The 24,493-nt window shown below is 35.8% G+C and overlaps 1 protein-coding gene and 1 long non-coding RNA gene across 3 annotated transcripts in view; both read left to right on the top strand.

The window, feature by feature from the left end:
• Positions 1-2,876: 2,876 nt before the first annotated feature.
• Positions 2,877-5,218, top strand: LOC311094689. Its single transcript, XR_014608704.1, has 3 exons — positions 2,877-3,274; positions 4,487-4,600; positions 4,674-5,218. It is a non-coding gene; the product is annotated as an uncharacterized lncRNA (long non-coding RNA).
• A 1,997-nt stretch (positions 5,219-7,215) lies between these two features.
• acsl1b (acyl-CoA synthetase long chain family member 1b) overlaps positions 7,216-24,493 on the top strand; it is a 28,521-nt gene continuing 11,243 nt past the window's right edge. Inside the window, exons 1-10 of one of the 2 annotated variants that reach the window (XM_084133497.1) lie at positions 7,216-7,316; positions 15,679-15,891; positions 15,977-16,091; positions 17,602-17,666; positions 19,828-19,929; positions 20,787-20,886; positions 20,999-21,174; positions 23,420-23,452; positions 23,545-23,596; positions 23,797-23,870. In XM_084133497.1, coding sequence (XP_083989623.1) covers positions 15,697-15,891; positions 15,977-16,091; positions 17,602-17,666; positions 19,828-19,929; positions 20,787-20,886; positions 20,999-21,174; positions 23,420-23,452; positions 23,545-23,596; positions 23,797-23,870 — 912 coding nt within the window. In that variant the 5' untranslated portion in view covers positions 7,216-7,316; positions 15,679-15,696. Of the gene's footprint in view, positions 7,317-12,468; positions 12,585-15,678; positions 15,892-15,976; positions 16,092-17,601; positions 17,667-19,827; positions 19,930-20,786; positions 20,887-20,998; positions 21,175-23,419; positions 23,453-23,544; positions 23,597-23,796; positions 23,871-24,493 lie in introns of those variants that run through there. The other variant, XM_084133498.1, reaches the window with a different exon arrangement.

Raw genomic sequence — 24,493 nt, 5'->3', positions numbered from 1 at the left:
GCGGGCTCTGATTGTAGGTGTGTTCGACATCGGCTGCGGCTGGATGCACCCGATCGGCGAGAGTAGCCGCGTGCAGGCGGGGAGGAGCTGCAAACGGAGACGTGAAGTCGGACACTTTCTGGTTCCCGTAGGGACCGCTCACGTGGTGTTTGCATACTTTACCACAGCTGCAGTGAAATAAATGCAATATTTGCCAAATAATGCACAGATGTTTCAGAGACATTTTGATTCAATACTTTATGTAGCCTACTGCTTCATCCAGCGTCTGTTTGAACAAGAATAAAGTTCATCATAAGCTACTATCAATGAAGTGGAGTCTACGTTTTTTAAGCAGTTTTAATTTGATAAACATGACACAATATAACATGACAACGACATGAAAAGAGTGTTCACTGTTATAATAAACTGATTTGAGAGCTTTAGAGGAACTAAAGGTTTTCGAATAAACACGAAACACACGTGATCGTTGTCATGCAGTGAATCCGGCCAATCGTGGAACAGCTGTGTCGTCATCAGAGCTCCTGCAGCCCAGTGCAGCCGCTCTTGAGAAGCTGCGCTGGCTGAGTTCTCCGGCTACTCTCGAATTGCACTCGCGGTACTTTGATGGCATACGTCACAGTCACGTGGCGTCGGCGCTGTATCAAGTCGGACAAAATTTCTAACCGGCATGCACTGCTTTAAGTCAGCCGCCGATCGGTCTGCGCAGAGCTGCATGAAGTCGAACAAGCCTATTATGTTGTGGATAGTGTGGGCGGAGAGACAGTATAAAGAGGGCGGAGACGCAGCAGCTCCATAATAAACGGGTCTTCATCGTTCCGCCTTTTTTGACGGAAAAAGACAGATTGGACGAAAGCGAGAGCTTACTGAGCAGCAGCTCTAGTGACGCCAGGCTCTAAAACGATCTATTGATCGTTTTTCTTTTCTTTTATTGTTTGTTTTATTATTTTTAATTACAGTAGATGGAAACTAGGAGTAAACACACGAAGAGAAAGGGAGACATGAAGACACAAACAACTGAAAACATGAAGCTTGTGAAGATTGTCAGATGGAGCAGCTTATATGATAGACTGTGAGTAAAACAATCACTCAGAACTCTAACAGTAAATGTTTGAGGGAATCATCTGTGTTTCTGAAATATATGCCATTGAATGTGTCCATATTTGTGTTAATCCTGCAAATGGAAGTTGCTCTGATTAATAGTGTGATTAATGTGTGATTTCTCCTGATATATGATAATTCCTTAACTTTTATTAAACTGATTTGTAATGGTTAATATGGCAAACCTACGGTGGCCGAGAGAGCTCAACGCGCTGCAAATGAAGAAAACACATGCAAACAGAAAAAAACGCATGCAAACAGAAAAAAACACATGCAAATAGAAAAAAACACATGCAAATAGAAAAACCCCCACCAGCGAATAAGAAAACATCTTCATCAGTTTTACAACTCACGTGCGTCCCAATATTCACAACACAACCAAATACGGAAACGCGCTGCAATTACAGAAACGCGCTGCAAAAGTTCACAACACAACCAAATACAGAAACGCGCTGCAAATAGAACAGAACACAACGGAAATGTTTCCGGGGAACCCAATAAGTGACGGACGGACGGCTAGGACGTGCTTACAGCTGTCTACTTTTATTATTTTCTTCTTTTTTTTTTGCAAAACATACAAAGATGACACGTTTATGACATACAACTTTGTATACAATATACAAAATGTATTTGCGATATGTTCAATGTCATAAGAATACTAAAAAGAACAATGAGCTGAAGACTAAAATAAATAAATAAATAAAAAAGATAGAGAAAAAGAACGAGGAAAAGACATTAATCTATACATCAGTTACATTGAACACATTTTGTCATGTTATGTTAAAATAAGTTTCGTAAGAAATGTTAGAATGTAGCTATAGGTCCAAATATGAGACGGCAAGTTTTAAAGTTGAGACACTCACACAAAGATATAACACATATTTTAAAAACTTTGTTGTATAAAATGTATATTTATTTGCAACAGTTATGTTAACAGCATTAATACTATGGCTGTTTCTCAATTCCAAGAACGCAGAGAACGGACTTGTGTTCTCGTGGAGACCGGTCTTGCCAAGCTTCCTTGGAAGAACGAACTCGGAACCGGCCGCAATGACTTCTGGGACACCAGGCGAGTACTATGGCCTTGTCCCAAATGGCACACTCCGGACTTGTGGACTTCCTCAGAGTCCACACTTTGGTGACGTCATGTAGTGCAGACCTATAGGGCCCTTGGCGCGAGTCCACGAGGGCGCATTGAGAGGTATTTTTGGGACAGACTCGATCGGCACTCCAGAAATAACTGCCTGGTTGTTGTTGGACAGGAGAAATCACATTTTTGCGCTCCGATGTCTTATTTGCATGTCAACTACACATCCTAATTTTACAGTTCTATATTTTGATATTGTGCATATCACCTGGGCATTAAACAATAGATATATCATGCTTATTTAAATGATATTTACAGTTGTACATAATAATAGGCTACATAATGTTCCATTTGAACTAAGATTACAATTTTAAAACATAATTTAAACATAATTTTTTCAATTTACAGGTTTCAATATTCATACTATGTTTACATATGACTCAGTAAAGCCCTGACATTCGGTACTATTTATTTAATGAATCATAACACGATCGTATTATTAAACACGCTATTATTATGTTTGAGACATCAACCACTGGTCGATGACCATAATGTTTGTATAAACTGTAGGTAACAACTGGTAAAATGTACATTTAGGTCATAAAACCCGTAATATTTTCTTCTCAGCCATGTCAACAATTATCCGTGAGTGAAATCTCCTCCCATCTGTTGTCTGATTGGCCTTTCGCAAGGATTCCTGGGTAGTTAAAGTGCGTGGAGCCTGCTTCTATGCGGGCTTCGCGGAAGACCGCTTCAAGGGTACAAAGGGGGCGCTGCTGAGCACACTTCAGAGCGGTAAAATGCTGAATGGGACGGCCTACGGACTCGTAGACTCAGCGAGCACGCGCAATTCAAGTCCACGAGACCGAAAGTCCGCATGAAGTGCGCCATTTGGGACAGGGCCTAGCTCAAGTCTGCATTCGATGCATCCTCGGTATCAAGAACACATCCGGGTTCTTTCATGCGTCCTCTGTACTTACGTTCTTGAGAATTGGGTCTGAACTTCGACGGTTAATGATGACGTAAAACGAGAACACAAGGACGCAAGATCGCTGAAGAACGCATATTGAGAAACACCCTATATTTCTGGTAAGAACAGCTATTCAGCTGATGGACACGCGCTGCGTTGTCATGGGAACATCCCAGGTGAAAATAATGAGGAAATTACGTTGTCTTTCGTTGCTCCCTTCATCAACATAATGGCACACAAATGCCCCGCTCCCTCCAAAGTGCCCAATTCAAGGGCTCTGCCGTCTGCCCTTTTAAGAGAGTAGGGCATAGGTAAAGCCAGAGCCCGCGTCTCTCTGGTAAAGCTCGCGAGCCGTCCGTCCGTCACTTATTGGGTTCCCCGGAAACATTTCCGTTGTGTTCTGTTCTATTTGCAGCGCGTTTCTGTATTTGGTTGTGTTGTGAACTTTTGCAGCGCGTTTCTGTAATTGCAGCGCGTTTCCGTATTTGGTTGTGTTGTGAGTATTGGGACGCACGTGAGTTGTAAAACTGATGAAGATGTTTTCTTATTCGCTGGTGGGTTTTTTTCTATTTGCATGTGTTTTTTTCTGTTTGCATGCGTTTTTTTCTGTTTGCATGTGTTTTCTTCATTTGCAGCGCGTTGAGCTCTCTCGGCCACCGTACAAACCAGTGGCGAAGACACATTAGGGTCAGAGAAACTGCCAGAATATAATACTAATGGTTTAAAAATAAAACGAAACTGCTAAATGATCATCTGTTATATATAATTTGTAAAGTGTAGGCTATTATTAAAAATGCATAGTGCCTATAACATAATGTTTCGCGCTGATAATACTGTGCTGGTGTTGTCATGTGTTGTGCTGTTACTTCGATGAACAGCAAAGGGAAACTAGCCTCTGGTGGAACTGCGCATGCGCGAAACAGATACGGCGACGGCGAGTGAGTTTTCGATCAGTTTTCATCTGCCACCTAGTGGACATACAGTACAGTAAACAAACCTCCAGACTGCTGAGAGTGATGAATATGTGAATATGTGCTGCTCTTTCCTCTCAATAACTAAATAAACACGCAACAAAGTTGAGAGAACAAGCTTTAAAAAAAAACACATAAAAACAAACAAGAAAAGCATGTGAACATGTCATGTTTTTAGCAGCTTTACAGTATTAAAGATGAAAACAGTGTCTCGTTTCATCAGTACAACTTCATTTGCCTGTTATCTAGCAACAGATTATCAGCTTTATCATCATTATTATCTTGTGCAGTTTTAGTGTTGTATGATGTTGTTCTGTCTCTCTTTAAACTGAAGATAATATTATGTTTCTTCATTCTCAGTTTCTGTGGATCCACACACTCCTGTAAAGAGTCGATCTGAATCATCAGAGAAGATCAAGCATGAGCTGAGATCATGATATCTGAGTAAATGATGAGAGGACGCCTGAAACTAATGTAAGATCATGTTTGGGCATCATCTCTGAGATACGCTGATGATCAGCTGATCAATATTTTATTTATATTTCAGTGAATATTGATGATGATGATGATGATGAAACTGCATGTGTCTTCTGGACTCTCAAGATCCTGACAGCAACTTTATTCATGACGGAACATGATGAACTAATGTTTCCAGACCTTAAATCTTCCTCGGATAAACTGTGTCCGTTTATTAGGCTTTGTAAATAGAACAGGAATAAGTGTAAGTTTGTAAATGCTATTATATTTTCATATAGTTGTATAGTTTTTTGTTCTGAATATAAAATTATATTTATGTCAGTTATCAGTGCAATATTGAATCTGGTTGTTACAGTATTGTGTGTTTTCTCCATGTTAAATATGATCCTCCTCATGTAATGTTCTTTATCTTGATGCACAAGCACATGTTTGTATCATTTACACCTGCTGTTTTCTGTAATTATGTGCATTATTTGTAATTTTCTTTTGCCTGTTTCAGATTCTTTGTCTACATCAAGTTTTTCATTTCTTTGAAACATTTACTGTAAAACTGAATTAATTCTGCCAAGAAAAGTCCAGATACAAACACACTGTATTAATAAAATGCATCTTTGTAAACACTTTCTGAACTCATTTTCTCCACGGCTCATTCAGTGCCGTTACACTCATGACCTTTATTCTCCTGACAGACACAAGATCATCTTTTACAGTAAAATAAGAGCTCTGAGTATAACTTACAGTTTCTGTCAGTAATTACTCTCCATCATGTCGTCCCAAACCCGTAAGATACCCGCTGATCTTCAGAAACACAAATTAAGATATTTCTGATGAAATCCGAGAGGTTTCTGATCAGACTATTGTTCAAGCACTACAGTAAAGACATAAAGAGAATAATCAGAGGCAAAGAATTAAAATAATAATAAACGTGTAATAATGCATTCAGGGCTGGAAAGATTTCTAAGACATTTATGGGTTAGAAAACAAAGTCTCTGAAGCATGTTTGAAAAAAACTGTTTATCCAATAGGATTTTTCAGAGACAAAAAAAAAGTATTTTTAAGTCTTTTTCCCTTGACCATCCAGCAAAACTCACTGCATATTTATTTCTGCATGCCGTTCAATATGCTTAGAATATAATGGTGATATTGTTCAACACTTTAAGGCAGTAAGATCATGATCTTTACTGGGGACACAAAAGGCATCAAATCCCAGCAATGTTTTTTATTTATTTATACTTTTGAAAATTTTATCTACATATTTATTTTTATTAACATTTTTAACATTATTTCTCTCTGAAATATAAAATGTCCAACACCTACTAGCCCTTTCTTACAGACCCAGAGTCCCTGCAGACCCCTGGTTTAAGACACAGAACGTGATTATTTGGCCTAGAAGAAAATGTTGAAAAATTCTTGGACAAGATCAGACAAGAACACCTCAAACACATCAACACTTCTGCTTTATAGGCCTCTTAATGTATAGGCTACAGCCTGTCGTACCATATTTTAACACTAAGTGTCGCAATTTCGCCGTTTTTGATCAGTCTTTCTAAAAAAAAGCTCGGTTTAGTTGCTATAATAATCGATAAATCCATATCATCTACAGTATAAAACTCAGCACATACACATGATATTAAAATATACGCATGTACAAATATGCTATCCATTTAACTGACTGTATTTATCATAAATATGAAATATTTTACTTATTAACTTATCAACATAAGCTCAATCATATCTTATTCTAATGAATTAGGTCATTATTATATGTCCTTGGCTGAGCTTTACAATATATGTCTAATATTACATTCACTTTTTAAAATTATAATAATAATTTAAAATATGAATGCTTATCAAAACTTAAATTAAGAACACAAAACATAACTTTTTCTGCATCAACGAAATCCATAAAGTCAGTCCTGTGTCACAGGAAATTATGATATAAAAATGTACTATTTGAGGAAATTTTGATGAATTAATCGCTTTAATTGTGTAGATGAAGGTGGGGGTATCACCGCTATGTTTTTGTAAAAATCTCCTATGTAAAGCTAGTTTTTTTACAACTATATGAGTGCCTGGCGGGTATTCTGTGATTTTGTGTACTACAGTTGACCGAAAAGTTGCTTATATTTCTTAGAGGAATTACAAAACCATGTTAGACACAATCAGGGACACGTGACCAATAAGAAAATGCTATTTGTATCAAAGAAATTCATTAGGAAATCATTCTAACATATACAGATTTGTCTGTGACAGGGCCTGACATATTAGGGGTGAAATGCGTATAAATATGTATTTTATTCAATCATAAAAACATGCTGAGATTGCATGATATGTGTTTCTTATAGTTTAACATGTCCTCTATATGACTTAACGTTCAGATTTAAGAATAAGATATTTTTCCCCCAAGATTTTTTATAAGTGGAAATGTACGTTTCTGGTAGAATGTCATCTATATCTTAGTTGCATTTATTGAGTATAGATATGATATTGGCCCGCTTGTGAAAGTCTGTACAAAGGTAAACGAGTCTGTAAACGCGGGTTACTGCGAGTCAAACTAGCGGCCAATCAGAGGCCTCCTAACAGTCTTTCTATTCATACGGCGCCTCTGATTGGTCGAGAGATTGGGAACCACCAAACAACACAGGAAAAGTAGTAAACGCTCGCGGACAGACAAACGCATGTGCGATTATCAGAAGAGTCCGGTCTCTTACAGGTCAGTAGAGCAGACTAAAGCTCATTTGCATTACTTGTAACATGTTATTCCTTGTAAATAATGAAATGCATCGCACCATAGCTACTTTGTTTTCATGTCGACGTGTCCATGATGCGTATGGACAACTGCAGAAGTACGTGTGTGTGTGTGTGTGTGTGACACTGCGAACACAATGAACAATGCAGTTTAGTGTTTAGTTGTTGTTGCTTTTAGGAAAGATCATTTTATAATTTAACGAATGCACATTGTGTGGAGTGCAGTTCTTTTTATGTAGCATATGTCCTGTATGATGACTGACGTTTAATATTTCTAATTTTAATAAGTCATCTGTCATGTGTGTCTGACTATAAACTATGACTCAAGTTCTTAATTTAACTTGCTGACCTCTAAATGCGTTAATCTTGTGGTTCAGCACAGCTGGAATTATAGATGTTAATTTTCCTCATAGACATTCATCATTACTCTGTTATTGAATGTCGTCTTGCATGACTTATCATGACCCTTTTGACCTTGTTCTATGGCAACAGCCATGTTTCTGTTGATTGTTTGCATTCCCAGCATCCCTCCAACCTGCAGAAAGCAGCACCTGTGTGCAGACATTAAAGTTTAGTGTTAAACAACAGGCTTTCATTAAAGAATCTCACTTTCCATTGCGGTTGTTAAGATTTGCCAACATTGTGAAGCCGTAGTGTTCATTGTAATCATAGGTTGTCTCTTGCCCTCATTGTGGTTGTGTAAAAAATGGTTGGTTTCATCATGTTTATGCAAAGTCTTATTTCTATTTAAGATAATGCGATTCATGGGTGCTTTGGTATGGAAGCTTGTTTCTACCATGGAATAAAAATTAAATAATTCTGAGAAATAAACTTATTAATAATAAACTTATTAACTATTATTATTTAGTTATAAACTTGGAAACGTGAGAAAGTCAATTATGAGTTATAAACTTGAAATGGCAAGAAAAAAGTCAGAATTATGAGTTATAAATTTGAAATCGCAAGAAAAAAAAGTCAGAATTATGAATTATAAACTTGAAATCGCAAGAAAAAAGTCAGAATTATGAATTATAAACTTGAAAAAAGTCAGAATTATGAATTATAAACTTGAAATCGCAATAAAAAATATGAGAATTATGAATTATAAACTTGAAATCGCAAGAAAAAAGTCAGAATTATGAATTATAAACTTGAAATCGCAATAAAAAATATGAGAATTATGAATTATAAACTTGAAATCGCAAGAAAAAAGTCAGAATTATGAGTTATAAACTTGAAATCGCAAGAAAAAAGTCAGAATTATGAATTATAAACTTGAAATCACAATAAAAAATATGAGAATTATGAATTATAAACTTGAAATCGCAAGAAAAAAGTCAGAATTATGAATTATAAACTTGAAATCGCAAGAAAAAAGTCAGAATTATGAATTATAAACTTGAAATCGCAAGAAAAAAGTCAGAATTATGAATTATAAACTTGAAATCACAATAAAAAATATGAGAATTATGAATTATAAACTTGAAATTGCAAGAAAAAAGTCAGAATTATGAATTATAAACTTGAAATCGCAAGAAAAAAGTCAGAATTATGAATTATGAACTTGAAATAACAAGAAAAAAAGTCAGAATTATGAATTATAAACTTGGAAACGTGAGAGAGTCAATTACGAGATAAAGCCTAAACTTGAAATTCGCAAGGAAAAATAGTCATAATTATCAGTTATAAACTATGAAATGTGAGAAAGTCAACTGCGAGATCTAAACTTGGAAGTTATAAAGTCTGAATTGCGAGATAAAAAGTTGCAATTTCCTCTCTTTCCTTGTGTGGTGTAAAGAAGCCTCAATACCCTGGTGTTCTTGCAGAGCTTGTTTAGTTTGATCATTGTGTTGCTTATGAACAGGTTTGGTGGAAACTGGAAACGACAGGCAAGACAAAAGGAGCGTGTGAATGTTTGCCTGTACCTCACATCTGTTCATCTTTATTAATAATCAACGCTGTTGATTGTTGTATCCATTCATTCATATTGTATGAAGGTCAAAAGTTTAAATGGCATGATATATTTTGTCAACACACTCGACCTTTGTCCCGATCATGTGACAGATGTGTGAGGATATCACAAGGTCAGACTGAGACCGCCTGTCACATTTAACACAAATGTGGTTTATTGTGTTTAAGTTCCTGTAAATGTGATCCAGAGACCCATAATGCAACAGGCTCATCATTATGGCGAAATATGAATGACTGAACTAGATCTAGAGTGAATGTTAGAGTGATGAATATCTATAAACATGTCTGGGTCATATTTCACCCCAGAGTCTAGAAGATATTGTGCTTTGCGTAAAAATCTCAGCATTTTCATGACAATTAAGCACATTATTTAATCTTTGAAGTTTGGTTACAGTGTGTTTTTTTCAAGCACTTCTATTGAGCAAAGATGCATTAAATTGATCAAGAGATTTATAATGTGATATTAAAATCTGTATCAAATAAATGTTGTTCTTTTGAACTTTATATTCATCAAAGAATCCTGAAAATGAATGTTTTCAACATTGATAATTCATTAGCATCAAATCATCATATTAGAATGATTTCTGAAGGGTCATGTGACTCTGAAGACTGGAGTAATGATGCTGAAAATTCAGGAATAAATTACATTTTACTACATATTCACATAGAAAACAGCTTTTTAATACATAATAATATTTCACAATTTTTTACTCATAAGTTTTCTGTATTTTAATTAAACAAATAAAAATGATATGATCAGGAAGTCATGGCAACTTATGTTTTTACACTAACACATAAATTCATAAATTCAACTCTTATCCAAATCAATTTAATATAATTTAAGTTGAAATGACTTGTACGTGAAGTTGGTTCAACTTAAAAAATTTAAGGCCGCAACTGAACTTACGTTTTTAAGTTGAAATAGGTGGACATTTATTCAAAAACATTAAATAAACCTCACCAACCTCAAACTTTTGAACAGTAGAGTATATAATGGTAGTATTTGTTGCACTGCCCTTATGCAATTTTTTTTTTATAATATATATTTTTTTGAAATTATACAGTAAAAATGAGTGTCTAATGAATGTATGAAAGAAGAATTATTTTGAAATCTCATTAAAATGCAAATAACCTTAATGTTCGTAAAAATAGGCTGAGGTTTATTTATGCAAAATAAATTTTCTTATCAAAAGAAAATATACAATTTTATATTTTGCATGACCAAATTAAGCATTTTATTGGATTTTATATGTTGTCGGATTGTGACATTATTTACATGGCAAATAAACACAATTACCTTTTCTTTTTTTTCAGTGTTTTTTTTTTTTTAGGATCTTTCATAATAATTTGCATTAGTTTCTCATTACGAGTTAAAATGGACATCAACAAAAAATTCAAAGCAATGCAACAAATACTAGCATTAAGTATAAATGCCTTTACCATTTAATATATGTGTCCTTTGACCCTCAAAGTTCTGAGTTTATTTATGCAAAAACTTCAGTGTCACATGATCAGAAATCATTCTAATAAGATGATTTGCTGCTCAAGAAACATTTCTGATTATTATCAATGTTAAAAATATCAATTTTCAGGATTCTTTGATGAATACAAAGTTAAAAAATCACAATTTAAAAAAATAAAATAATCCTTTACAGTCACTTTTAATCAAATTGAATTGCTCAATAAAATAAAACCCCTTCACGCCTCAGATCAGTGTAAAGCTGTCCTGTTCTCGAGCCTCATGTGGATGTCACATGTCTGCTGCTCTCTCTCATAAGTTGCATGCCTTGAATATATATCTGGATCTGTTCCACTCAACCTCATGCCACTGTTTTCCATTTGTTGTGCCACTGTTTTTAAATAGCAGCAGGGGAGGGTTCGCCGGCCCTCGGGTGAGCGGCCCGAGGGTCTGTCATTGGTCTCGCCCGTCACAGCCGGAGTTTAAAGGACGTGGTCACGTTACCTTTGCCCTGGAAAGCGCAGTGGAATGAGACTGTGTTTGTATTTATCAGCTCCTCTTGTCGGGTCGACACCAAACCCGTGAGATTACGAGGAAATAGTCGATAAATAAACGGAAGCGTGATGCTATCATAGGTAGTGATTGAGCGATATCAGCTAGGCCGATTTAACCTTTGACCCTGTAGTCAATAATTGTATCCCTTAAAACTCATCTTTGATCACCGAAATTACATGCCTTAAAATATCTTGAATGTAACTCGACACCCTTGCCTCATTTAGTATGCACGGCTCTATGAATATGCAAATGAGCCCCGCCTCCACTCACTCACTCAGCTCAGAGATCCACTCATTGACGATCACACGTTGATCTGATTGGTTACAAGGTAGTTTGTGACGTCAGAAACACCAGCGATTTCAAAGCGTGTTTTTGAGACTGTCTTTGGTTCACTGCAGTTTTAAGGAGAAAATACTCAGCAATGGTGTCGACTTATGAATTTACACATGATTTGCATATTAAAAACACCACACAGACATATAAACAACATTAAAAGCTGAAATTTCCTAATGTTTTTGATCACCACCAAGGCTGCATTTAATTGATCAAAAAATACAGTAAAATCAGTAATATTGTGAAATATTATTACAAATCGAAACAGCTGTTTTCTAATGTGAATTTATGGTAAAATGTAATTTATTCCTGTGATCAAAGCTGGATTTTCAGCATCATTACTCCAGTCTTCAGTGTCACATGATCCTTCAGAAATCACTCTAATATGATTTGTTGCTCAAGAAACATTTATGATTATTATCAAATCTTTGCTGAATAGAAAGTTCAAAAGAACAGCATTTATTTGAAATAGAAATCTTTTGCAATGTCACTTTTGATCAATTTAATGCGTCATTGCTGAATAAAACACATTTTGTAATCTTACTGACCCCAAACTTTTGAACTGTGGTGTATTTTGAAGCATTTGTAACGTTGGTCGTCTAATCATAGGACTTTTATCACAGCCTGATGTAATCAGCCTGTCTTTCTTGTTTAAGTATTGACACAGTTATCATATCTAGTCAGTTGTGTCTGTTTTACTATTGGTCGGTTGCTCGTTGGACTTCCTGCTCTGTGATTGGCTGAGACAGCAGGTTCTAAGAGTGTGTGTGTCCAATAAGGAGTCTGAGCCTCGGCTGCACATAAACTCAAGCTGTAGTTGTTCAGACTGAACCGCTGTTACCTTCACCTGGGCATTCATTTCACCTTCGTGTTGCAGTGGTCACGTTTGGACGTACCTTATTCTGCTAGTCTCAGGTGAAGTGTGTGTGTGTGTGTGTGTGTGTGTGTGTGTGTGTTGTAGGTGTCAGTGGTTATGTGTGTGCAGGAGACACACCGGCACTTACGTTTGGACGCACCTTATTCTGTTAGTCTCAGATGAAGTGTGTGTGTGTGTGTTCTGTGCCTTTGCTGTCAGCAGCTGTACTGTGATGAAGGACAGTCAGACATGTTTTGGTCTGTGCTGAGGGGTTTAATAAGCTATATTTCATAGTACAAATTACTTTTGACAGAACATAACGAATGATTTAGTATTTTCATTTTGATTCTGAATGAAAGCATATTGATTTTAGCAGGATTTAACTCTTTGTGTTGTTTGTATGCACTCATGCTTGAGTTTACTAGTGTTTCATGCTGTGTGTGTGTGTGTGTGTGTGTGTGTGTGTGTGTGTCAGGACGTTTTACCCCGGGGCAGTAAGAATAGAAGTGGGTGAGAGGTTAAAGGAGTAATGCGTCCTCGCACGGTTTAGCATGAATCACATATAGCATAGCTGGCGAAGGTGACTCACATCTCTTACCTAATGCTGCTGATGCTAAGTGTGTTAGCTTGTTCCAGATGAAACTTGTTGTACTTATAATAATTGATTTGAATATGATCATAATGTTTAGTTGGGCCACTTCAGTGTTTGATGGATGCTTGTTTCCGCCACAGAATAATCTTTTTATCTCACTGTTCTGACTCTTTTTTTTCTTCCTTTTTCTTTTTTTCTCATAACTGCGCAATATAAACTCAGACTTTTTTTCCACAATTGCAATTATAAAGATATCAACTTGTAATTCTGTCTTTTTTCTTGCAATTCTGACTTTTTTCTCGCAATTGCGAGTTTCTATTTTGCAATTCAGAAAGTCAGAATTGCGAGATAGAAACTTGAAATTGCAAGTTATAAAGTCAAAATTGTGAGATTGCAAGTTATAAAGTCAGAATTGCGAGATATAAACTCGAAATTGCAAGTTATAAAGTCAGAATTGTGAGATTGCAAGTTATAAAGTCAGAATTGCGAGATATAAACTTGAAATTGCAAGTTATAAAGTCAAAATTGTGAGATTGCAAGTTATAAAGTCAGAATTGCGAGATATAAACTCGAAATTGCAAGATATAAAATCAGAATTGTGAGATATAGCCAAAACAAAGCATTGGAAAAAAATGGGTGTTATTTTGGTATCTTTTATAGTTTTTATTATTATTTTTCAATTAGATTTTGTTTATATTTTCTGTTTTCATTTTAATTTCAGTTAAAGTTTCAATAATTGTGTTTTTTTTGTTGTTGTCATTTTTATGTTTTTTTTTATTTATTTAGTTTTAGTTTGAGTAAATCAAGTTAAACTAAATGAAAACTGGAAACTAGCTGAAATAAAATAGGTATTTAAAAAAAAGGTATTAAATAGGGTAAAAGTTAGCACTTTTTAGAAATGTTTTTAGTTTAATAGTTTTGGTTTCAGTTATAATAATATCCCTGTGTGGGATTTACTTTGAAAAATGTTTTCTCAGAAATTGCCAATAAAATTCATAAATATTTATGAAGAAACTGCAAATAACATGTAAACGTAATTTTGAAGTAGAAAAACGGAAATATATTTTCTTGTAAAATGTACTACAGTCATTTTTGTTTTATTTGTCATGTTTTTTTATAGTGTGGGTGAATCATAATTAATCCCACAAGAACATGTCTGGGTCATGAATCAGCACATGAACATTTCGACACAATGAACATTTTGTGAACACAAGTTGCTGCTGGTTTTGTGAAGTTGTGTAAGGTGTAATGACATGTTAGAGGAGTGTTGAGACTACTGTTAAGGTTTCATTTGAGTTGAATTACAGGTGTAGTAGATTAACATCATAACCTTACACAACATTTGATAGTTGCTTGAGTTTGACCCTTCATCACTGATTGGTTTAGATAATGTCACAGTTCACCAACTGATTGCTCGACACAACATTTCAAAACACTTGACAGGATTTTATAGCATAATAATGTGCCAATAAAAAAAGATTTTACTGAACTGATTTTTTTAACCATTGGAGGAAAATAAGCAAATTTCCACATTGTCTTGGTAGTGGGTATTTTAATATTTCTCATATTTCCTTTGATTTTCATCCAAAAAATCAAAAGAAAATATATAATTTTATATTTTGCATGACTTAAGCATTTTATTGGATTTTATTTGTTGTCGGATTGTGACATTATTTACATGGCAAATAAACACAATTACCTTTTCTTTTTAGTTTTTTTTTTTTTGTAGGATCTTCCATAATAATTAGCATTAGTTTCTCATTACGTTTTAAAATGGACATCAACAAAAAATGTAAAGCAATGCAACAAATACTAGCATTAAGTATAAATACTTTACCATTTAATATATGTCTCATTTGACCCTCAAACACTGTAGTGTATCTGAGACTGGAAGAGTTTGGTTCGTGTTGTTCATGTCGTGAAGACGCTGTTTTCTGAGATTGATACGGTAAAACTCACGGCATCGTTACTGTTCGTATCACTGAGATCAAGAGCTGAGATTCAGATATGATAATGAGCGTTTGCTTTCTGACCAATCAGAGCAGAGCAGCTCTTAGAGAGGCGGGGCTTAGAGAGACTGAATCCTTGATCGAAGCGGACATGGATATTATGAGAAAAATAAAGTGTTTTTTGACTTTGAATGCATGTAAACATGTTGTAAGGACTCTAAAACAACATTAGGAGCCTTTAAAATAGCATTATAGCACTTTAATATTATTGTGGGATGCTTAGAATTATACAAGTAGTGAAATTCTGTGTTTGTTAATATGTAAGTATTTATGATGCATTTATGTACGATCATGTGTTAATTTAAAAAAAATCTTGTATAATATGACTTGCTGTTTTTGTTTGTTTGGTTTTAATTGTATTTATATGATATTTGTATTTGTGTAGTTGAATTTTTGCCATGAAAATAGATTGAATGCTGACATGGCACTAAATAAAACAATCTGAATCTGTATTTATGTACGATACCAGTGTCCAAGAGAATGAACAGTAATGTTAAACTAAACTAAACCTCTCCCTGCAGTATGTAATGTAAACCCTGCTGTCCTCCACAGATTCAGTCGGCTGTAGTCATGCAGGCACACGAGCTGTTGAAGCAGATGAGGATCCCCGAGTTCTCCGAGGTCCGGGATTATTTCCGTGGTCTCTCCACCAACACACTCCTCGGCATGGGCGCGTTCACGGCGGTCACGGCGTACTGGTACGCCACGAGACCCAAAGCCCTCAAACCGCCCTGTGACCTGCGCATGCAGTCGGTGGAGCTCCCGGTGAGTGAACTCAAATCCTGGCATTGCAATCACAGATTTGACATTAAACGTATTTAATGGTTGCATTTGTGTTTTGGCCAATCAGGGTGGAGAGTTCGCTCGTCGAAGTGCAGTTTTAAACGGAGACCAGCTCATGACCCATTTCTACGAAGATGCCAAGACCATGTATGAGTGCTTTCACAGGGGCCTGAGGGAGTCGAGTACGTACTCTTCAGTTTTATTTCAACTAGGGGTGTAACAAGACCCTCATGATACATATCACGATACTGAACTCACGATACGATATTATTGCGATACTCCAAGACATATGGTAAAAGATTAACAAAAAATGGACTGTTGATTAAAATGCTAAATTTGGTATTACATTGGGGTGGAAATGAATAGGCTTGGAAACCCAAAGCACAGGACAATAGAGACACCAGAATAACAATATTCATGATTCTGAAGATGAAAATACAGAATTATTTTAGACGAATATGCTTGATCTCTGTCACTGACTAGATATATTTAACATAATGTCGGCCACTTTTTACTGGTATCAAGACATTTAGCATTACCAAGACCCACAAATATTCCCTCATTGCATTATAACATATATATTCAACATTATATATAGTAGTTTAATGTAGTACTGACACTAAAACTCTGTAAACTTGAATTTTTTTCTCACACAGTAATTTTTATTTTGGGTGAATTATACACAATATATATTGTCACTATCCATGATACATATTGTTGCATTTTGGTATTGCGATATATTGTTACACTCCTTATTTCAACCCTTTAAAGCTTCAGTTTGAGGACTGATATCGTCACGTCTCTTAGAATGTCATATCGAGTCTTTTCACAGTACACATTGTTTCAAAGCAGCTTTAAAGAAAATCATGATGGCGAAACGGAAATATGCTTTTTCACATGCTGAACTCTCTTCAGTGTGTAATGTTGCAGTTTGATCATGATAAAGCTCTGCAAAGTCCCACAGTTCTTCTCTATATCAGTGTCAGTGTTTCTGAACTCCTGAAACGCCTCCATTGTAGTCTTGAGTTTCTTCCGGGAACGAACACGTCACAATATTCCTCATTATAATAATTAATGTGCAGAATAAAGGGGCGGGGCCTGGTTGAGTTAGTTAGTAGTGTGTTAAACTGGTGGTTATGGTAAGAGGCGGGACATTTCCCAAACACACTCGAAGCGCTCGACCAATCACAACACACTGATCCAGCCGACCAATCAGAGCACAGTGTGCTTTTCAGAAGGAGGGGCTTCATAGAGACAGGAACTAAACAGAGCGTTACTGACAGACTGGGAAGAGAGGAGCTGCAACAATGGAGAATATGAGGAAAATAATCAACATTCAAGCAGGAAAACCTGTTCTAGTAGAGCCTGAAACAACATCAAGACTTTGTAAAATATATCTTTATGTAATAATATCTTCATGCCTGATAATTTAGCAGCTTTGAGCTGGATGATAATATAGTTTAAAAAAAAATTTTGGACGATGCAGTCAAGATTTGTTATATTATTTATATATATATATTATGTGCGTATATCCAACTTTATATAAAAATCTGGCCAATAGTATAGTTATATTTTGCAATGAAATGTGATGTCAACCTGTGGTAAAGTAGTCACATTATGTTGAATACATAAAAACAACTGTTGCAAAATGCAAACGGCTGTAAATGTGATGCATTTATGTTTCCATTTCAGAAAACGGCCCCTGCCTGGGATCCAGAAAACCAAAGCAGCCGTATGAATGGCTTTCGTACTCAGAGGTATACAACACTTATGTATCCGTATCTGTTTTATACACTCTTCTGTAATTGATGTGCACTTTTGGACATATTTAACTCTTAGTGATTCACAGTGTCAAGATTTTTCTGCTGCTTCTGATGTTTTCATTAACCTCAATACAAAAATGTATGCATTTAAAAAAAAAAAAAGTGAAGCAGCTATTAATTCAGAAACACATTTTTGCTAGAAACGGTGACATTCAATAATTTGTTCATAATTTTCAACACAAGTTGTGTTCCAAATTTGAGGTTGATATCTCAAAAAAATTAGCTTTCAGGAAGATTTTGTTTGGCTGCAGTACCAAGTGAGTGTGAGAGGGAGTGTGAGAGGGAGTGTGAGCGCGAGTGTGAGAGCGAGTGTGAGAGCGAGTGTGAGAGCGAGAGTGTGAGCGAGAGTGTGAGCGTGAGAGAGTGTGAGAGTGAGCGTGAGTGTGAGAGAGTGTGAGAGAGTGTGAGCGTGAGAGAGTGTGAGAGAGTGTGAGAGAGTGTGAGAGAGTGTGAGAGAGTGTGGGGGAGTGTGAGAGAGTGTGAGAGAGTGTGAGAGAGTGTGAGAGAGTGTGAGAGAGTGTGAGAGTGAGCGTGAGTGCGAGAGAGTGCGAGAGAGTGCGCGAGAGTGCGAGAGAGTGTGAGCGTGAGTGCGAGAGAGTGCGCGAGAGTGCGCGAGAGTGCGCGAGAGTGCGCGAGAGTGCGCGAGAGTGCGCGAGAGTGCGCGAGAGTGCGCGAGAGTGCGCGAGAGTGCGCGAGAGTGCGCGAGAGTGCGAGAGAGTGTGAGCGTGAGTGCGAGAGAGCGCGCGAGAGTGCGCGAGAGTGCGAGAGAGTGCGAGAGAGTGCGAGAGAGTGTGCGAGAGTGTGCGAGAGTGAGAGTGTGCGAGAGTGTGAGAGTGTGAGAGAGTGTGCGAGAGAGTGAGAGAGTGTGAGAGAGTGTGAGAGAGTGTGAGAGAGTGTGAGAGAGTGTGAGAGAGTGTGAGAGAGTGCGAGAGAGTGCGAGAGAGTGCGAGAGAGTGCGAGAGAGTGCGAGAGAGTGTGAGCGTGAGTGCGAGAGAGCGTGCGAGTGCGCGCGAGTGCGCGAGAGTGCGCGAGAGTGAGAGTGTGAGAGAGTGTGTGAGAGAGTGTGAGAGTGTGAGAGAGTGTGAGAGAGTGTGAGAGAGTGTGAGAGAGTGTGAGAGAGTGTGAGAGAGTGTGAGAGAGTGTGAGTGTGTGAGAGTTCACACAGCAAGTGCCAAAACCTTTAACCAAGTTTTGCATCATTCTGATGAAGTAAAAAATTCAACAAAAAAAACCTAAACTTAAACTTTTTCAGTCAAAAATGATGAACAGCACCAGAGGGTTAAATCTCAGCTGAATTCACAACATTCAGTGCATCACAGAAAACCAAATATTTACATTTGCAAGACATAAAAGTACTAATATAAAATCCGGAAAGTCTTTCGCACTGCCGCCTAGCCATCCGCCTATCTTTATTATTGAGCACGGGAATGTATCGTAGCTCACGTTTGCTCTTCTCTTAGCTCTCAGGTTAATAAGTTACCTGGTTATTTCATAATAACTTAACATAATAACTCCAGTCCCTGGACTGACATCCAGCACGCTGTAAAACCTGTGAAGTAATTCGTCCTCTGCTTTGAAGGACTCGTGCAGAGAGACACTGTGTTCCTTCAGTGTGTGTCATGTTATGTGTAATCAGAGCGTCCCGCACACACACCGGTAGAGAAGCTGGTTTGGGATTTCAGAGCACTTTAGTGCAGGTTTTGGAGATTGTCCACACGGTTGTAAAGGTCGCACTGACACAGGTGTTCAGACTGTTCTGGTTAACTACACATTCAGACTGTTCTGGTTAACTACACATTTACATTCCTGGCTTCTCAGATGATTAGTTTCTTGTTAAACTGCACATGATACTGCATTCCTGTATCATGACACTGGAAAAGTCAAGGTCATGGGTTCGATTCCCAGGGAATGATCAAATGCATAAATGTATGGATGCACCAGGGTTATTATCATAAGGAAATTTAATTGAATTTAAACATATTTATGGTACTCTCTGATCTTTTGCTTTATTTTCTCCCCCCTTCTTGTGTACAGTGAACTGCATTTAACTGATCGTTTTCTTTGGTTGCGTTATTCGTCATGTGGTCTTCCTCAGGTGATTGAGCGAGCGGAGAATTTGGGATCGGCATTTCTACACAAAGGACACTCGAAAAACGGAGACCCGTACATTGGCATCTTCTCCCAGAACAGACCAGAGGTCAGAGCTCAGAGATATGGCCTTTATTACCCAAATTAATAGTAGAATCAACCAAAACTCAAAATATTATGTTATCTGAACAAAATTGGTGAATCTAAGTTGATTTGACAAAAGATAAAAAGTTGATGATAATTTATTTTTTTTACAGTGTGTTTAGGTGTTTAACCAGATTTAAATCAATGATATAAATTATAAATATGAATTAAATTATAAAACTTATTCAAAGTGTGTAATTCTTTTTTATTAGAGTACTTCAAGTACTTTTTCTATCAAGTAGCATCAGTTTTTGAGTCTTTGTCTGACCAATGACAGTTAAAAAAAACCTCTTTATTATTTATTGAATTATTTAAACTTTTGTTATTTAAGTTTAATTTTTGTTTTTATGTATTTTTTAAAGTATTTTTTTTTTAAATCCTATATAATATATAATACACACACAAACACACACACACACACACACACACACACACACACATATATATATATATATATATATATATATATATATATATATATATATATATAATTATTTATTATTTATTAATAATTAAACCATTAAAATAAAAATGTATAATTTTCTTCACTTAATTAATTATTCTGTTTGGTGCTGCTAATGGTGCAAAAATTACACACTTCACCTTTAAAGGATAAAAATGAATCTCAAATTGAAATTGAAATGACAATATTAAAAACTCCTGCCTTTAATTTTGTATTCTGCATGTGTGACCAGCAGATCGCACTGAAAACATCTGTGTGTGTTTTCTTTCCTCCAACACTCTTATGGATTGTGCCGTTCATCTTCTGCCTGTTAGAGATTGTGAATATTTTGTGTCTAATATCATAAATCTTTCCCTCAGTGGACGATTTCAGAGCTGGCCTGTTACACATACTCTCTGATATCAGTTCCTCTGTACGACACCTTGGGCACAGACGCCATAAGCTACGTCCTCGACAAAAGTACGTCAGTTTCTCATGCAGTTTGATCTTGAAATGGTCTATTTATCAGTCATTGATTTAGTATGCATGCAGATATGCGTCATGCATGTGCATCTGTGTGTGTGCTTTGCAGCCTGTATCTCTACAGTGGTGTGTGACATACCCGAGAAGGCCAGGCTGCTGTTGGACTGTGTTTCCGGCAAACAGCACTCGCTCAAAACCCTGATCCTCATCCAAGACTTCGAGGCTGATCTGGTGAGCCGAGGACAGCAGTGCGGCATCGACATCATCAGTCTGAGAGACGCAGAGGTGAATAAACCACAGACTGTCTGCTCAAATCTTTGCTTGACCTCACTGAGCGAGATCGATGTGTGTGTGTGTGTCTGGTGGTGTTTGTTTGTCTGGATCGTTTGCTCTCAGAACGCAGTGACATTTAAACGGCTATTTATAGAAACAACTTATTTGGTGTGTTTCAGTCGGTTTCAATCTACCTATTTTTATTCAAATTTTGGTATATTGCATAAAAAGGCCAATAATACACATAAATTGTGCATAAAAAAACGTGTGTGCTCAGTTTAGGCACATGATTATTTTTTTATCTGATAAGAAGACATGCATAAACTACGATGGAAACACATTTTACCGATGCACAACAACACACTCGGCAGAGGCTGTGATTGGATAACTGGACTAACCAGTGGACCAATCACATCGCAGCATCTCAGATTTGGTGTTTCTGAAACGCCCGAGCCAAAGTCTATCATCAATGATTCGGTTTAACTCCTTCCAGAAGCGTCTCACATGATTGAGTTCTCAAACACCAGCATCCGAACACAAGAGAACATGACAGTGTTTACTGATTCACAAGCTTGCAATTCGATTCAATTTCGATTCCGATTCGATTCAATATTGATTATTTTGGATATCAGGTACAATACATGGCAAATTTTCTCAAGGAAAACAAATCTCTGAACTAATGCTGTAAACTATGAGAGTCAGTTGTAGCCTACTATAATATTGAAGGTAAAAATGAACTGATTTGTATGCAAATACTTAAATTACACTTTTATTTATTTTTATAATAATAAAGTTATATAAACATTTAAATGGTGGCTGTCATAAAAACCTGCCAGATTTATTCAAACATGCATTAAATATTGAAGAACATTAAAAATTATAATGAATATATAACAGCGCCAAAACAGCGGTATTTATATTTTAAAATTTCGTACGAAAATGGACGTAATTTGAAATCTGAGACTTTGTTTCATATCAATAGTAACAAAGCACAAAGATTATTGCGATTTATTGGATGGGATGCGCGCTACAGTGTTACATTCATTCATCAGCTGAAAACAGGATGACTAATCGATTCTTGGGATTTAAGAATCGATATCGGTTCGTAAAAATGAGAATTGATTAAAATCAAGAAATCGATATTTTTTACCCAGCCCTATTTCCCACCAATTTTCCAGGAAGTGACGATTTTGTTCTCTTGAACACATGGGATGGAAACGCCGCTTTATTCACAGATGTTTTATGCCATATTCCAAAAGTTAAATTCGTAACTTTGGATGAAAGCATGGCTAATGATGGATGTGCATGATTGATTATCATATGCATGATTGATTATCATATGCATGATTATCTTATTCTTGTGCCATAACATTTGCATGGCACTTCATTTCACTTCAGGAATATCATAGGAACAAAAATCCATGCCAGTCCAAAAACACATGCTAATACCACATTTAGTTTTGTTTTTTGTTAGTGTTATTTTAATGAATGTTTTAATTAAGCAATTAGCCATGATCACATGGCAGAACATTTCACACTGGTTTGATCTTTGTTCGTGTGTCTGACACTGCAGTTTTAAGCAAGTTTTATTCTTTCTTTCAATAGTAGTTGCTTGTACTTTCTGGAAAGTTTTCCTTAAACCAGGGATTCACTTTTTTTTTTGTCAGCTGATTTAAAATATTTACTTGAGATTTTAAGTTAGTATTTCAATAATTTAAAAACAGAAAAACATGGTTCTCTGATATATAGTCCAAAAAACAAAAAATTATATATATAATTAATATATTAATATATATATAATAAATGAATATTTAAAAATATAATATATGTATGTGTGTATATATATATATATTTATATATTTTTTTATTTTATTTTTTTTAAATATATATATACACACATATTTAGTTAATGTTTTATTTTGATTGTTTTTAGTTTATTCTTTTTTATTAATTAATTAATTAATTTAAATTGTATTTATTTATTTTAATTGTATTATTTAATTGTTTGCTTTTTATATCATCTTACACCCCTGCAGTTTGGGAAACCCTGATTCCCACTGTGAGTTGTGATGTGCTGCTTCAGTTGTGTATCTCCCTGAGTGAGATGAGTTGAGCTCGCTGTGTTTGACTTCTGTCAGTCTGTGTTTCCTCAGTGTTCACCTCAAACACAAACCGCACTCATGTCTGCAGCTTCTTCCTCTTTCGCTGAACTTCCTCCGTCTCCATTTAATTAAATGAGTTTCTCTTCCACTTACAGAATATCGGCAAGACCCATCGCCAGCGTCCTGCGGTCAGTACCATAGTTTCTTTTTCAGTTTTTTAAATGTTCTCATATAATTCTCTATATTTTCTGAATCCTCTCTGTATACACTGTGTTCACAGCCGCCTCAGCCTGATGATTTGGCCATTATTTGTTTTACAAGTGGAACCACAGGTATGATGACGTTTGCATCATACGTCTGTTACTTACCAGTTGTGGGATTTCATTTTTCATTTGCTTCATTTTTGATAATGAAGCCAAACTCTATAATTAATTGTTGATTCCACACTGTTTTTGCTCACATAATAAAAGCACATGTGATTTGAATGCCATGATAAACTCAACATCTCTGGTTTGGTCTGTGTTTCTCACAGGAAACCCTAAAGGGGCGATGCTCACCCACAAGAACATCGTGTCTAACACTGCGGCCTTCCAGCGGCTCACACAGGTACCGTCTCGTATAATCACACTATATAAGATATATAAGAGTATATAACACATTATATAACCCTATATCACATTTTTAGGTGCTGGGACTATATATATATATATATATATATATATATATATATATAGAAACAATTTTAAAAAAAACACACACAAAAACTATTTGCCTTGGCAATATTTCTAAGTAAGTTAAAAAAAAAAAAAATTGAATAAAAAATGTGTAAATAGAAAAATTAAAACTTATAAAAATGATAAAAACACACAACAAAATTACTAAAACTTGAACTAAAATTAAAATGAAACCGGAAAATATGCAAATAAAAGCTATAAACTATAATAGTATCTCAAATAAGTATCTCAAAAAAAAAAAAAAAAAAAAAAAAAAAAATATATATATATATATATATATATATATATATATATAATAATGGCCCCCAGAATATTTTGTTGCATGAATATCTGAACATACAATATATCAAAACTTTAGTTTAGTTTTATTCTAGCTTAATGCATTCTTTTTTAATCAACACTTGAATGTGGATATGTTTCTTATTTTACATAACTTTCATTGATTTATATGCTGTTTAATATTGATGCTCGTGTTATTTTACATATCGTTTCTGC

The sequence above is a fragment of the Abramis brama genome, assembly GCF_963993115.1.
Source record: "Abramis brama genome assembly, chromosome: 13".
NCBI classification, from domain to species: Eukaryota; Metazoa; Chordata; class Actinopteri; order Cypriniformes; family Leuciscidae; genus Abramis; species Abramis brama.
Note: the sequence above shows the minus strand (reverse complement) of the source record. Positions and strands in the feature narration are given on the sequence as shown.